A 15,145-nucleotide genomic window follows, 5' to 3' on the forward strand; every position below is an offset into this window, starting at 1 on the left:
GAGACTGAGGAGTTATCTCTAAACAATGACATTTTTGAAAAGACACCATTAAAATGGAAAGTAATGGAAAGTTCTTGCCTTGAGGAATCTGGCTTTGGAAATGGTTGGGAATATGAAGGACTCCCTGAGACACAACCAGAAATTAAAGAAGAAATCTTGGAGCATGTGATAGAACCATTTGAAGATACAGAAGATACATCAACTGAATTTGCCCAGCCTGCGCCCTTTGGTCTAAGTCAAATACTTCAAACTGGAGAGAAACTCTATGAATGTAAACTATGTGAAAACCTTACTCAATACGTAAGAATTTATAACAATGACAAACTTACTGAAAGGTGTGGGAATAACTTTATGTTTTATGCAGATAATATGAAACATGAGCAAAGTCTTCCTGGAGTGAAATATGAGGAGTTTCAGGAATGTAATAGAGACTTTGCTTATGACTTTCAGCTTACTCAGTATCAACTCATATCAAATTATGCTAGTGATTATCAGCTATGTGGCGATGCCTTTGGAAGTCATAGCTACCTTGCTCAACATAGTGGAATTCACCTTGGTGACAAACCATATGAATGTGACGAATGTGGGAAAGCTTTTATCTGTTTCTCAACATTGATTCAACACAAGAGAATTCATAGTAATGAGAAACCCTATGAATGTCTGGAATGTAGGAAGACTTTTAGGCAGAGTGCAAATTTAACTAGACATCAAAGAGTTCACACTGGTGAGAAGCCCTATGAATGTAATGAGTGTGGGAAGGCCTTTACTTGGCTTTCCAACTTGAACAAACATCAGAGAATTCACAAAGGTGAGAAACCCTATGAATGTAAGGATTGTGAAAAGGCTTTTCTCTGTTATTCAACCTATATTCAACACCAGAGAACTCATACTGATGAGAAGCCTTATGAATGTCAGGAATGTAGGAAGGCCTTTAGGCAGAGAGGACACCTTACTCAGCATCAGAGAATCCACACTGGTGAGAAGCCCTATGAGTGCAAGGAATGTGGGAAGGCTTTCGCCTGTGTTTCCTATGTCAATAGACATCAGAGAATTCACACTGGTGAGAAACCATATGAGTGTAAAGAATGTAAGAAGTCCTTTATTGATTGTTCAACTCTTATTCAGCACCAGAGAATTCACACAGGTGAGAAACCCTTTGAATGCCAGGCATGTAGGAAAGCTTTTAGACAGAGGGCACACCTTACTCAGCATCAGAGAATCCATACTGGTGAGAGACCCTATAAATGTAAGGATTGTGGGAAGGCCTTTACCTCTGTTTCACAAGTGAAAAAGCATCAGCGAATACACATATTGAGGTGAGGAATTCTATGTGCTCCTATTCGAGTATTGTCCTTTACTTATTTAAAAGTCCCTACTCAACATTACCAAATTCATATTGGAAAGGAACTCTACAAATTAAGAAATGACGGAAACACTTTTATCTGTCCCTCAGCTATCCTTTTAAATAAAGAATTTGTGCTGGTGAGAAGCCTTATGAAAGTGAGGTATGTATAAGACCTACACTTACACCATAATGAATATTATAGAATTTATGATTAATATAGGAAACCCTTGATTTTAATTAGCTAGTATAGGACAGCAAACTTAGAAAATCCAGTGACTATAAATTTCTTCTGCTTTATAACTTATAATTCATTATCAGAATCTATACAGGAAAGAGATAAAAACACTAAATATCCTGTTACCACTGAAACAGTCATACTAATAACTAGAGAATAACCATGTTGACTTTCTGAATGTAGAAAACTTACCTATAACATTAGTCTTTTGCGACATCTTTGTAGCTTAACCATTTGCCACCTGTATTTTATTGCCAAGTACTTTAAACTGTCAGGTTACTGACTTTCAGCTTAATGGCAAATAGGAACTATTTGGTAAATGGTAGCTATCATCATTATTTCTTTATTAGTGTTTTTGGAACATTCATGTAAGATTTAATCCTGTGAATAATATAAGGAAATCTACCATCCCAACTTATCTAATATCAAAGCTATGATCATTTATTCTGGAGCAAAAATTAGAATGTAGCAAGTATGAGGCAATACTCATTTAAACTTATGTAAGTTGAAGTCACAAAAATCACTTTGAGAAGACACTACGGATTTATTAAATGAATCTTTAAGAATAAAGGTGATATGAGAAGTAGTAAGTCTATAGATTTCAAAAAGCAATGTACATTTTCTTACAATAACTCAAGACAATTAGATATGAATGAAAGAAGTTTTAAAGAAACTTTGTAGTTAAGAACACTACTTATATACAACTCTGGACCAAGTGAAGAGTACAGTTAGGCTGTTTAGATATGAAAGATGATGAGTGTTCTAATAACCCAAGATATATCTAGATGATTTGAATAAATATTCAAGCAGAAAAGCAATAAACCCAGAACACTGGAACTATATTACGTAAATCTGCTTATTCAGTGAATTTAAATGCATGACAGAGAAACTAATGAAATGACTAAACAGTGGACTTTATGTAGAAGCTGTTGCAAACAAGCAGATATATAGATTAGGTTTTGTCTAGTATGAGCAAAATAAATAGGAGAAATGAGACAAATGCAACAATGCAAATGGGAAGGTGGAATATTTTCAGGCAGTAAGTTTTTAATATTGTGAAATATTGTTTCATAATATTTCCATTTGAAATATCTAAACTTTATTTTATAAGAATATGTAAATGTTCCTGATTCACGAACCTAGAGAGAGTTGAATCAAAGTCCTTGTCTCCTTCAAAGGAACTGAAGAAATTTTCAATTACCTTAAAGAACAGGAGGTTGCATTTTTAAGGAAATTTTGAGAGGAAAGAAAATTGTAAAAAGTTTTTCAGTTCTTTCTACAAGGTTAAGTGACCTTTGCAAAAAAATAAAGTGGACAATGATAGCATCCCAAGATGGAAGGGAAAATTCATCAAGTAAAATTAGAATGCAAGTAAGGGCAGATAATGGACATAAAATAGGCAAGTTAAAAGGAAATTAAATAGGGAGAGAACCTTCTTAGTAACTAAGAAAAACCTGTATGGACTGGTTATTATAGTTGAAAGGAATTTTTTCCTTAAAATATTATGCTATTTGTAAGTCACTTATAATTCCACAAAAGGATTGAGATTAGAGGATGGAAAAAAGATGTGCCATTGAGATGCTGGCCAAGGAAATTTACTCCCAACCAAAAGATTCAGGATAAGCAATACAGTTACCATGTTTTTAAATAACACCTGAATAACCGTTGGTTGATGAAAATTATCACAGTGGAAGTGAATTAAAAATAGTGGGAAATTTGCACTTTTGGTAACTTATGGAATACAGCTATAGTGTCTAGTAGGAAATAATTTCAACAAGCTGAAATCCATGAAGCAGTTATCCACTTGAAAATGGTAGAAATTTAAGATGTAAAAGTGGAGAATACTAGCAAAAACTGAGTTGGAATTAAAATGTTCTATAACCTTTTAAAGTCACAGTTGGCAGATATTGTAATTTTTGATTATTAAATTCTACAAATTCTTGAAAAATGTGATTCCCACGAGGGCGTCTCAGTATAGAAAGTGAGGTGTATAAAGGATGTACAGACAGCTTCCTCATTGTATTCTGCCTGCATAGTGTTATCTTGGAGTCATATACCACAGTTAATGGAATCAGTGCCCTTATTGAGGTACCTGTTTTTTATCCTTTGAAATAAAAATGAGACGACTATCCTTGTATATATTACCTAGTGTCTGTATGAAAATAACGTATCAAAGGTGTATCTGCCGTGAGTTTGCTGGGTCAGTGCCTATGTGCATTTTTAGTAAGGCCAAATTGCCTTTGTTTAGTTCTACTAATTTACATTCCTCCCTACAATGTAGTAGAATACCCATTTCTCTATATAAGGGGTTTTCAGAAAGTTCGTGGAAAATGTGTATTATGAAAAAAACTATGCAAGAATTTCAAAAAAAAATTTTTTTTGCACCAAAATAAACTTTAATTCCATTTTTCCACAAACTTTTTGAATTACCCTTATACTTACGCTAAAACGGTTTTGTAAACTCTAATTTTTGCTGGTCTGTTAAGTGGAAAGTGTTACGATACTTTTAATTTGCATTTTTATAACATGTAGTTTGCATTTTTCCCTACTATGCATTTTCTTATTTGTAAATACTATTTAAATTTTCTGTGAAATGTGTTTTAATGCCATTTTCTGTTGAGTGGTATTTTTCTAATTGCCTTTTAAGACCTCCAAATATGAGACGTTAACTTTTTCTTCCCAAGACTTTGTTACTTTTTTCCATTTAGAAATTTGTAAACTTAGCAATTTGGACTTGTTTGGCTTCTGGTTTTGGTGTTATGTTTATGAATCATCTTTTCTACCCCACTATATTTTTAAATTCCCTGTGTTTGCTTCTCTTATGGTTATGTTTTAAAATTTAAGTATTTGCTTAGCCAGAGTTTGGAGGTCTTACACTGAGTTAGGCAGGGATACAGTGTTATCAGATGGTCACCCAGTTGTCTCAGTACCATATACTCAATAATCCATCTTTGTCCTATCACTCTTAAATGTAAACTTTACAATAAGCTAAGTTCCAGTAGGTATTTGGATTTATTTTTTGCTTCTTATTTTATCCTGTTGATCTGCCAATTTCTTCTTGTACCATAATCAAATTTATTTTGATGTCACAGCTTTATAAGATGTTTTGATACCTGGTAAGTCTAGGTTCACCCCCTTTGTTACCCTTATTTTTGCTTATCTACTGTTCCACCTTAACTTTTCAGATGCCTTTGTGATTGTAAATTCCTGCTGGAATATTTTTTACTTTAAAATTAAAACCAGAAATGACTAAAATTAGAAATGAGTAAACATCATTCTATATAGAAATTTGCTTGCCTGGCTACAGTGGAAATATTCGCATGTACTTGAATATTTTACTCCTCTGTGCTGTCTTTTTTATTATAGATTTTACATTTACTCATTGGATAATTCCTGTATATTACCTATTTGTTACTTTCTTTAAAGAGTGTTTTTTCCTCATTATAGTTTGATTGCTTGCATTTGGGGTGATCTACTTCTGGGTATATTTTGTGCCCAGTTGACTGTAGTGTCTAGTTTTTTGTTATCTTTAACGGAAGATTTTGGACTACTATATATATTACATGTAGAAAATAATTTCTTTACCTCTTCCAGCGTTTCAGATCTTTTCCTTTTTTTACATAAATATATTAGTTAGGAATGAAGGATTATTTAGTATAAATATAAATTATCCAAATAAAGAACAGACAAGAGAAAAAGCAGTCTAAAGAAATTAAAGTTTCTAAAACCCTATACCCTTATTCTCACTAACACACTCGGAAAAAAAGTAACAGGTGAATACTTTTAGGCCAAGGAAATCACTATAAATTCTTTCTATAAAACAGCATAATATTATCAAAATCTAACACGTATAGTCAGAAAAAAAAAATACTACAGATACATGTATAAATAATGCAGAAAACTCCATAAGAAAATTCAGTATTAGCATGAGAAAACAAATATGGTGATCAGGCAGGAAGTGACTGATCTGTGTGTTTCCATCCGGCATGAAGCACAGTGTGGAGAACACCTACAAAATCTACAAAAGGTGTTTCATACATTTCTACACTCATTCCATTTTAAAAACAAAACCCTACAAATTTACAGAACTGGAAATAAACAAGTAATTACTTAGAATCACTGCACCCTAGATAAATCGATGGGGAAAAACTGCACACAAACATGACCAGAGCTGCTGAGCAGTCCGAGTGTGAGTGAGAAACCCTCCCCAGGCATGGGGAGAGCTCTCAAGACTGCCTCACGGGCGCAGTAAGCATGTGGCCCCTCACCCGTGCTTCAGCTGATGATAGTTGAAGACAAGTGTAAGTCCATTCTTCAAAAATCCATGTCATATTGTTGGTTACAGAATGGCATGTTCAGAAATGATCTTTAGCCTTTGAAGTTTAACTGTTCACCATAATTATTGTAGTCCCAATAAAGCACACTTTCAATAGTATGTCTCTTACAGCAGCAGTGGACACCACTATATGGTCAGAGTATTACTAAGTTTTTAACAACTCCTTACTTCAATACGGAGCCCATGGCCATTGTACAATACAGGATCCTTCCCTGGGAATTCAACAGCTAATTATATCCTGCCCTTCCCTTAGGACCCTAGCGCCACTGAACTTCGTGAGTCTCCCAAGATATTACCTTTCACAAGGAGGTTCCTTAGCTCTTGTTTGCTCCTGAACACCCGCAGGTACATGGAAAGCTTGTTGGCAAGCTGGGCCACCCACTCTGAGGTCCTTGAGGCCTAGAAAGTTAAGTGATCACACTGCCAGCCAAGTCCCCTTCCCCACCCACATCCCGGGCCTGAAGAGCTCTGTGCAGGGATCGCTCCAGGAAGGGCTGGGTTGTGTTTGCTCCTGTTGTCAGCTTCTGCTTCCTGTTTCTCCTGCTTTGTTTAAAGCACCTGGAGAAGTCTCAAGAAACTAATATCCCCATCTAAAAAGGTTTAGATAACAAGACTGCCTAATAACAAAGAAAAGTAATAAAATTTTTCTCCTGGAACACTCATTCTAGTTGTGCCATGAATTTTTTTTAAAAAAGATTTATTTGAAAGGCAGAGTTAAATAGAGGGCGAGACAGAAAATCTCCCTTTTGCTGGTTCACTGCCCAAATGGCCAGGGCTGGGCCAGGCTGAAACCAGGAGCTTCTTCCTGGTCTCCCAGATGGGTGGCAGGAACCCAAGCATTTTGGGCCATCTTACGCTGCTTTCCCAGGTGCATTAGCATGGAGCTGGATTGGAAGTAGAGCAGCCAGGACTTGAACTGGTGCCCATATGGAATGCCAGTGCTACAGACAGGAGCTTAACCTGCCCTGTCATTGTTTCTTGGAGCCATATTCCTAGATCAAGGAAATGCTACAAATTATTAAAGAATGTAACAAAAGGGGCTGGTGCTGTGATACAGCGGGTAAAGCCACTGCCTGCAGTGCTGGCATCCCATATGGATGCCAGTTCAAGCCCTGGCTGCTCTACTTCCTAACCAGCTCTCTGCTATGGCCTGGGAAAGCACTACAAGATGGCCCAAGTCTGGTTGGTTTCCACAGTAGTGGTTATCACGTTTGCCTCACGAGATGGCCCAAGTCCTTTCGGCCCCTGCACCCACATGGGAGTCCCGGAAGCTCCTGGCTTCCAATCGATGCAGCTCCAGCCATTGTGGTCATTTGGGGAGTGAACCAGCAGATGGAAGATCTTTCTCTTTCTCTTTGCTTCTCTTCTCTCTGTAACTCTGATTTTCAAATAAATAAATACATCTTTAAACAAAACCAAAAACATGTAACAAAATCGTTTGGTTGGGAGAAACATTAAGGATTTAAAATAAGTCTACAGTATGATGCTTTTTGTTTTATGTAAACTTAAAAATTCAATATAATAGATGTAAAAATTAGCATAGCCCATACATTAATGAAATGGCCCTCTGAGGTTGGGATTGGAAAAGTAAAACCACTCACTTGATAGACAGTCATCGGAGAATCTTCAAAGAGTAAGAGAACAAGTTCAGGTGTAAATCAGGAACCAATAGATTAACCTATATCATCCTAGGACATTCTGCCCTAATGCGGATAGATAAATTTTAACTGCTCAACGGCCTGTATATCCTGAACAACCACGGATACGTGGAGGAAAGTGGGCGAGGTCAGTTGGCCTGTGGATGAAGGAGAACCCTACAAAGCAATGACTTCCTCATGATACTACCTGAGGACCCACTCCTGGAGCAGCAGATTTTACGAGACTGTTACATTCGCCATTACATTCATTCCCACAAAAAACGGAAACCATAGATGTTGTCTGACATTCCAAATACCATGCCTAGGAACACACCACTTAAACTATAGCTTATGGCCAGCGCCGCGGCTCAATAGCCTAATCCTCCGCCTTGCGGCGCCGGCACAGCAGGTTCTAGTCCCGGTTGGGGCACCGGATTCTGTCCCGGTTGCCCCTCTTCCAGCCCAGCTCTCTGCTGTGGCCCGGGAAGGCAGTGGAGGATGGCCCAAGTCCTTGGGCCCTGCACCCCATGGGAGACCAGGAGAAGCACCTGGCTCCTGCCATCGGATCAGCGCGGTGTGCCGGTTGCAGCGCGCCAGCCACAGCGGCCATTGGAGGGTGAACCAACGGCAAAAGGAAGACCTTTCTCTCTCTCTCTCACTGTCCACTCTGCCTGTCAAAAAAAAAAAAAAAACCCACAACTATAGCTTATTTGCCCCTCAATCCCTCAAACCCATAGCATATGTGTCACTCACATAGCATATTCTCATTTATGCCGTAAGTAGTAAATTTAAGTTTTAACTTGCCAGGTCATATGTTTTTCTAGACCTCAAAAAAGAAGTATGAGGCTAAGCACAACTTGTTCGCTGTGGAATCTGTTCACAAATACTGTGATATTTATTTGTGCCATTAACCTTTGACACTCTGGTGAAGCCTACAACACTTCTAGGATTGTTTTTAAATGCATAGAATAGGGGCCAGCGCTGTGGCTCACTTGGTTAAACTCCACCTGTGGTGCCGGCATCCCATATGGGCGCCAGGTTCTAGTCCCAGTTGCTCCTCTTCCAGTCCAGCTCTCTGCTGTGGCCCGGGAGGGCAGTGGAGGATGGCCCAAGTGCTTGGGCCCTGCACCTGCATGGGAGACCAGGAGGAAGCGCCTGGCTCCTGGCTTCGGATTGGCACAGCGCCGGCCGTAGTGGCCATCTAGGGGATGAACCAATGGAAGGAAGACCTTTCTCTCCCTCTCTCACTGTCTAACTCTGCCTGTCAAAAATAAATAAATGCATAGAATAAAACTCAATTTATATTTAAGTATATTTGCTAAAAATATTATTAGATTTTTGTCCTAGCAATTTCTGTACTTCATTAAAATAGAGAAACATTGAAACCTAAAAGTAATGAATTATGAAGCAGTGACAAGCAAATATCTTAGGATATTGCTACAAGTCTAGTGTGACAGAAAGACATCCGATTCCTCTTGGTGACAGAACCATTATCTCCAAGAGCTCTGGTTGCCAACATTTATAATTGAGTTTTTGTCAGAAAAACTGGGCCTAATTGAAAGCACCTGTGATAACTTTGATTTTCTCTGAACACGAATATGAAAACATCCAGGTAAACAAGAAAGGGACACGGCAGGGAATGGAAAACTTGTGATTAAAGAGAAGTCAGAACCACAGGTATTTCACCTACTTTCCAGTATCTGAAGGAAAGGGCTCTACAGATAGTGTTAGATAAGACACAGCAAATGTTGGACACCTAGAATGTAACAGACTTGAGAGCAGGAGGAGAAAGCTTGCAAACCCCAGGACAAGGCACCGTGTAAAAGAAGCGTAACACATGTAGAGAGGACAGCGTCTCGGAAGACTGATTAGGGATTCTTAGACCTGCTGTAACCCTTCGACGTGGTTTTAAGGAGCACAAAGGGAAAGGAAAAGCAGAACTATTCCTAGAAGAGGACGTTTGCCACAGGCCAGTGAAAAACCGAGAAGTGGGGGCAAGAAGGAGAGCGCAAAGAGGGCTTTCCAAGGAGCAAACAGCACCAGGACTCGGGAGGAACCAGTAGTCCACAGAACCAGCGGAAACCACAGCACTTCCTCTGACCTAACTTGCAGGGGAGTCTGCAAGCCAAGTTTCTCTAGGTTCTTGAAGTGTTTGGAAAGGTGTCTCGGGATGAAGGCTTCCTATACCATAGGGTTCCAAACAACCACACAGCTCGCATAATTTTCATAGAACCTGAGGAAGACACAAAAGACATAGTGTTGCAGCCAAACACTGATACATAGGGACCACCAGGTCCCAGGGAGGAACGTGAACTTCCAGGAGAACCTGAGGCATAAGCTCCATGCAGTGTTTGCGCATGCGTGTACACACACACACACACACACAGGCAGCTAGCTCCTCTGGTGGCCAGCTGTGCACCAGAAGCTGAAGACCCTTTCAGGGCACAGGGCCCTGCTCTACAGGATGTCAGAGAGCAGGGCAGAAGGAAGATGGGCTCCGGGGGACAGACCATCCTTGCACCTTGAGGTCACACACCGTGTGGGAGGGGGCAAGTTGTGCTCTGCACAGGCACAGGGCAGGCTCTTTCAGCGACGGTCACAGGGGCCCCTCCACCGAGGCTTTGATGAGGTGCTAGTTCTAGATTTCCTTCAGCCCGACTTGCACGGACTTGGGGAAGCTGCAACCTTTTCCTGTGGCCCCAGAAGTGCAAAGCCGTATCTGGCTATAGGAAAACAAAGGTCATGACGTGGCTGGGAGGGCCGTTGCCATCCAATACTAGGGGCCCCGTTACTTAGCAACTGTAGTGCTCATTGTGACATGAGCTCAGGCCAGTGGCCCATGCACTTAAGTGGGGTGGGCCTGAAGTCTGGGGGTGACTGAGCTAGGATGAGGTCCCAGAGCATTCTTGTTCCACCTAGAACCCAAGTCACCAGACCTCTGGGTCTCTACCCTTAGCCTGCTTCTTCCTGGACCATTGCCATTCCCAGGCCTATGGCACACTTCTGTGGATCCCAGTGCATCCGAGGGTGGCTGGGCATGGACACATACATATGGGGCCATGGATGGAAACCACCGAGGAACAGGGGATGAAGATCTTGGAGTCCTGAAGTGGTGATGTCAATGGAAAAATCACCAATTCTGGGACCGTATTCCTTGACAAGGAGGCAGGCTCCTGGGCAGGTGGTGACCAAGATGGCTGAGCAGAGATGAGCCTCAGTACCCTCAGCCACAGAAAACCAGAACAAAGGCAGGACCACATTTCCAGTAAAGAAATGACGGGAGGAGCAAACACCACGGAGGTTCTGAAAGCCAGCAGCCGTCTACAGCATATCCCAGCCAGGGGGATGCCAGCTTGCTGGGCAAAGGGGCAAACAGCACCGTTTGCCCCAGCCACCAACTCGACTGGCAGCCCTAACCGTGGGAAAGTCCACAGGCCTCACTGCCCAGGGTCCACGTGAAAACTTGGCTTTAAAACAGGATCCCACGTTGCCTCCCTCTGCTCCCAAAGTGCCAGACCCGGCTGCTGTGGAAGAGCTGCTGCCCCCTCAATTCGGACTTGAGGATAGCAAGCAGCCCTGCTGCTGCCCAAAACCTGAGCAGAGCCAGAGATGTGCAGGCACCTGCACTCCAGCTGTGGGGGTTCTGGGCACAAGCCCCGGGGCCACGCTCGCTCACTCTGCATGATTGAGGGGTTTGCCATCTACTTCTCGGTGCTCAACACCGGCCCATGAAAAACAGGACCAGACCTGAGGAAGGTCCCTCCTCATCTCTTAGCATACAGTCCTGGGTGCCCAAGTACAAGCCCCACGTCAGCCTTGTGAGCCCTGTGGGAGCTGGGGGCAGTTCCCGCTCTGCCCTGCAGATCTGAGCCTGGAGCTGGCATGCACCTGCAGTATCTGGATAGCCCTATCTGCTTCAGGCTAGAGGCTGCCAGCCCATAAACTCCAACACAACACTCACCCCGTGAGACCTGAGGAAACCCCACTGTGTCCTGCAGTTCCAGGACTGGCCATTAGTACTGCATGGCTCTGAGTCACCAGGATCTACACATGGGACCTGGGGAAGAACTTGCATGCACGCCAACACTCCAGAGCCACCAGGACAGAATCCCCAGTATATCTTGTTGTCACCCTATACAACTGGGCAACATCCCATTCACATCCCCTAGTGCTGGGACGAGGGTTTTTGGTGCTGTAAAACCCAGCACCGGGGCCGGCATTGTGGCATAGCAGGTTAAGCCTCCACCTGCAGCAGGTACCAGCATCTCATATGGGTGCTGGTTTGTTTCCTGGCTGCTCCTCTGATCCAGCTCCCTGCTGATGGCCCAAGTGTTTGGGCCCCTGCACCTGTGTGGGAGACCTGGAAGAAACTCCTGGCTCCCGACTCTGGCTGATGCAACCATTTGGGGAGTGAACCAGCGGATGCAAGACCGTCTCTCCCCCTCTCCATCGATAACTCTCCCTTTCAAAGAAATAAAATTTAATTTTTTTGACAGGCAGAGTTAGACAGTGAGAGAGAAGACAGAGAGAAAGGTCTTCCTCCCATTGGTTCACCCCCCAAATGGCCGCTACGGCCAGTGCAGCACCGATCCAAAGCCAGGAGCCAGGTGCTTCCTCCTGGTCTCCCATGTGGGTGCAGGGTCCAAGTACTTGGGCCATCCTCCACTGCTTTCCCGGGCCACAGCAGAGAGCTGGACTGGAAGAAGAGCAACCAGGACAAACCGGCACCCCAACCGGGACTAGAACCTGGAGTGCCAGTGCTGCAGGTGGAGGATTAGCCTAGTGAGCCGCTGTGCCGGCCAAAATTTAAGTTTTAAAGATTTATTTATTTGAAAGGCAGAGCTACAGATGGGGTGGGGGTGGGGGGAGAGAGAATCTTCCATCTACTAGAGTTCACTCCCCAAATGGCCCCAAAGGCCAGAGCTGTGCCATCCTGAAGCCAGAAACTTCTTCAGGGTCTCCCATGTGGGTGCAGGGCCCCAAGGACTTGGGGCATCTTTTGCTTTCCTAGACCATAGCAGAGAGCTGGATTGGAAGTGGAGCAGCTGGGACTTGAACAAGCGCCCATATGAGATACTGGCACTGCCTCTCAAATAGATCTTTAAAAACCACACAAGTCCACCAGGATTTATAAAGCAAATATCAGACCTAAAGGGAGAGACAGACTCCACTGCATCAATACTGAGGAACTGCAACACCCCACTGTCCTCATAGCCAGATCTTCAGGATGGTAAATCAATAAAGATAAATCGAACTTGAACCATACTACCAAGCAGATGGGCCTGACAGACATTTAAAGAGCGTTCTACCCACCAGGTAAGGAATACACACTCTTATCAGCATATGGAACAATTTTTAGCATAGAACATATATTAGAGCACAAGTAAAATCTCAGTAAATTAAAAACTGTTTAAATCCTGCCATGTGTCTTCTTGGATCACAGAGAATATCAACAATAGATCATTTATAGATACATGGAAATTGAACAAGCTCCTGAATGTCAAATAGATCACTGAAAAATTAAATAAAAATTTTCTTGAAACGAAAATGAAAACACAACATTATAAAAAACTGTTGGATGGGGGCCGGCACTGTGGCATAGCGGGTGGCTTAAGTTGCTGAGGCACTGGTATCCCATGTAGACACTGGTTCGAGTCCCAGCTGCTCCACTTCCAATCCAGTTCCATGCTAATTCACCTGGGAAGGCAGCAGAGGATGGCCCAGGTGCTTGGGCCCCTACCCCCACATGGGAGACCCAAATGGAGCTCCTGTCTCCTGGCTTTGGTCTGGCCTATCCCTGGCCGTTGTGGCCATTTGGGGAAGGAACCAGCAGATGGAAGACTTCTCTCTGCCTCTCCCTCTGTGTAATTCTGCCTTCAAAATACATCTTTACAAAAAACTGAGATATAGTATAAGCAATATTAAAAGGAAGTTTATAGCAATAAGTTTATATTTAAAAGATCTCAAGCAATCTAATTATGTATCTCAAGGACTTAGAAAAAAAAGAAATCAAGCCCACAATTATTATGAGGCAAGTAATAAAAGTCAGAACAGGAATAAATTAAATTTAAACTAAAATATAACAAAAAGGTTTGTTGGAAAAAAAAGACAAATCTTTCACTAGACTAAGAATAAAGAAAAAACTCAAAATTAGAAATGAAAAAGGAGACATTACAATCTATACACAGAAAGAGAAAGAATCATAAGCAACAACTATGAACAACCATATTCTAACAAATTAGAAAACCTCAAAGAAATGGATAAATTCATGGATACATATAACCTACCTTGATTAAAATAAGGTACACAAACCTAAACAGACCCATAACAAGGAATAAGACTGAAGCAGTAATTAAAAGTTTCCTATCATAGAAAAGTCCAGGACCAGATGGCTCTTCTACTGAATTCTACAAAACATTTAAAAAAGAATTAACTCCACAACTCCAATGCTTTTTTTTTATTTGACAACTCCAATGCTTTTCAAACTATTCCAAAATATTAAGCAGGATAGAACCCTGACAAAACTCTTTTTACAATGTCATCATCACTCTGATAACAAAACCAAACACAAAACACAAAAAGAAAACTAGAGGCCAGTATCTTTGATGAACATAGATGCAAAAATTCTCAAATATTAGCAAACCAAATCCAACACTACCATCAAGAAAGTCAAATCGTGATCAAGTGGGATTTATCCCAGAGATGCAAGGGTGGTTCAACATTCACGAGTCAATAAACATCGTATCATATCAACAAAGAACCAAACATCAACAGACAGATATTTTATAATATTCACCATCCCTTCACGATAAAAACTTTCCACAAATTAGGTACAGAAGGAACATATCTCAAAATTATAAAACCTATATATGACTAACCAACAGCCAATATTATACCGAGTTGAGAAAAGCTGAAAGCATTCCCCCCAGACCTGGAATAAGACAGGGATGTCCACCTTTCCACTCATATTCAATATAGCGTACTGAAAGTATCAGCAAGAGCAAATAGGGAGGAGCAACATATAAAGGGCCTTGAATTTGGGAAGTAGGAAGTCAAAATATGCTTATTTGCCAATGACATGACGTTGTACATGGAAAAACATACACACTCCACCAAAAAGCTCCTAGGACTGTGAAACCAATTAAGTCCTAGCATACAGAAATCAACATACAAAAACCAGAAATTACATACACCAGTCATGATCTTACTCAAAGAGAACTTTACAAATCCATTCACAATAGCCACAAAAATATTTAGTAATAAGTTTACCCACGAAGTTAAAGATCTCTACAGTGAAAAAATACAAAATACAGATGAGAGAAGTCATCAAGGACACAGAAAAAAATAGATTCCATGGTCATGGATTATAATATGATTAAAATGTCTGTACTACCTAAAGCAATCTACAGACTGAATGCAATCCCTGTCAAAATACCAATGACATTTTTTGCAGAACTAGAAAAACACAATTGTAAAATGCACATGTTGCCAAGCAACATCCCAAACTAGTTGGAGGAGTTGCTGTATAACCCCCCCACCCTGCCCAAACCAGGTCCACTCACCAGACACACAGAAAGCCAATCACGGACATC

The 15,145-nt window shown here is 41.4% G+C and overlaps 1 protein-coding gene across 1 annotated transcript in view; it reads left to right on the forward strand.

The window, feature by feature from the left end:
• The window catches only part of LOC133747842 (zinc finger protein 850-like), a 71,735-nt gene extending 66,498 nt beyond the window's left edge, over window positions 1-5,237 (forward strand). Inside the window, 1 exon segment of the mRNA XM_062176256.1 lies at window positions 496-5,237. Within this exon segment, the coding sequence (XP_062032240.1) occupies window positions 496-1,320 (825 nt within the window). The 3' untranslated portion in view covers window positions 1,321-5,237.
• The last annotated feature ends 9,908 nt before the right edge of the window (window positions 5,238-15,145 follow it).

Source organism: Lepus europaeus, chromosome 19 (assembly GCF_033115175.1).
Source record: "Lepus europaeus isolate LE1 chromosome 19, mLepTim1.pri, whole genome shotgun sequence".
NCBI lineage: Eukaryota > Metazoa > Chordata > Mammalia > Lagomorpha > Leporidae > Lepus > Lepus europaeus.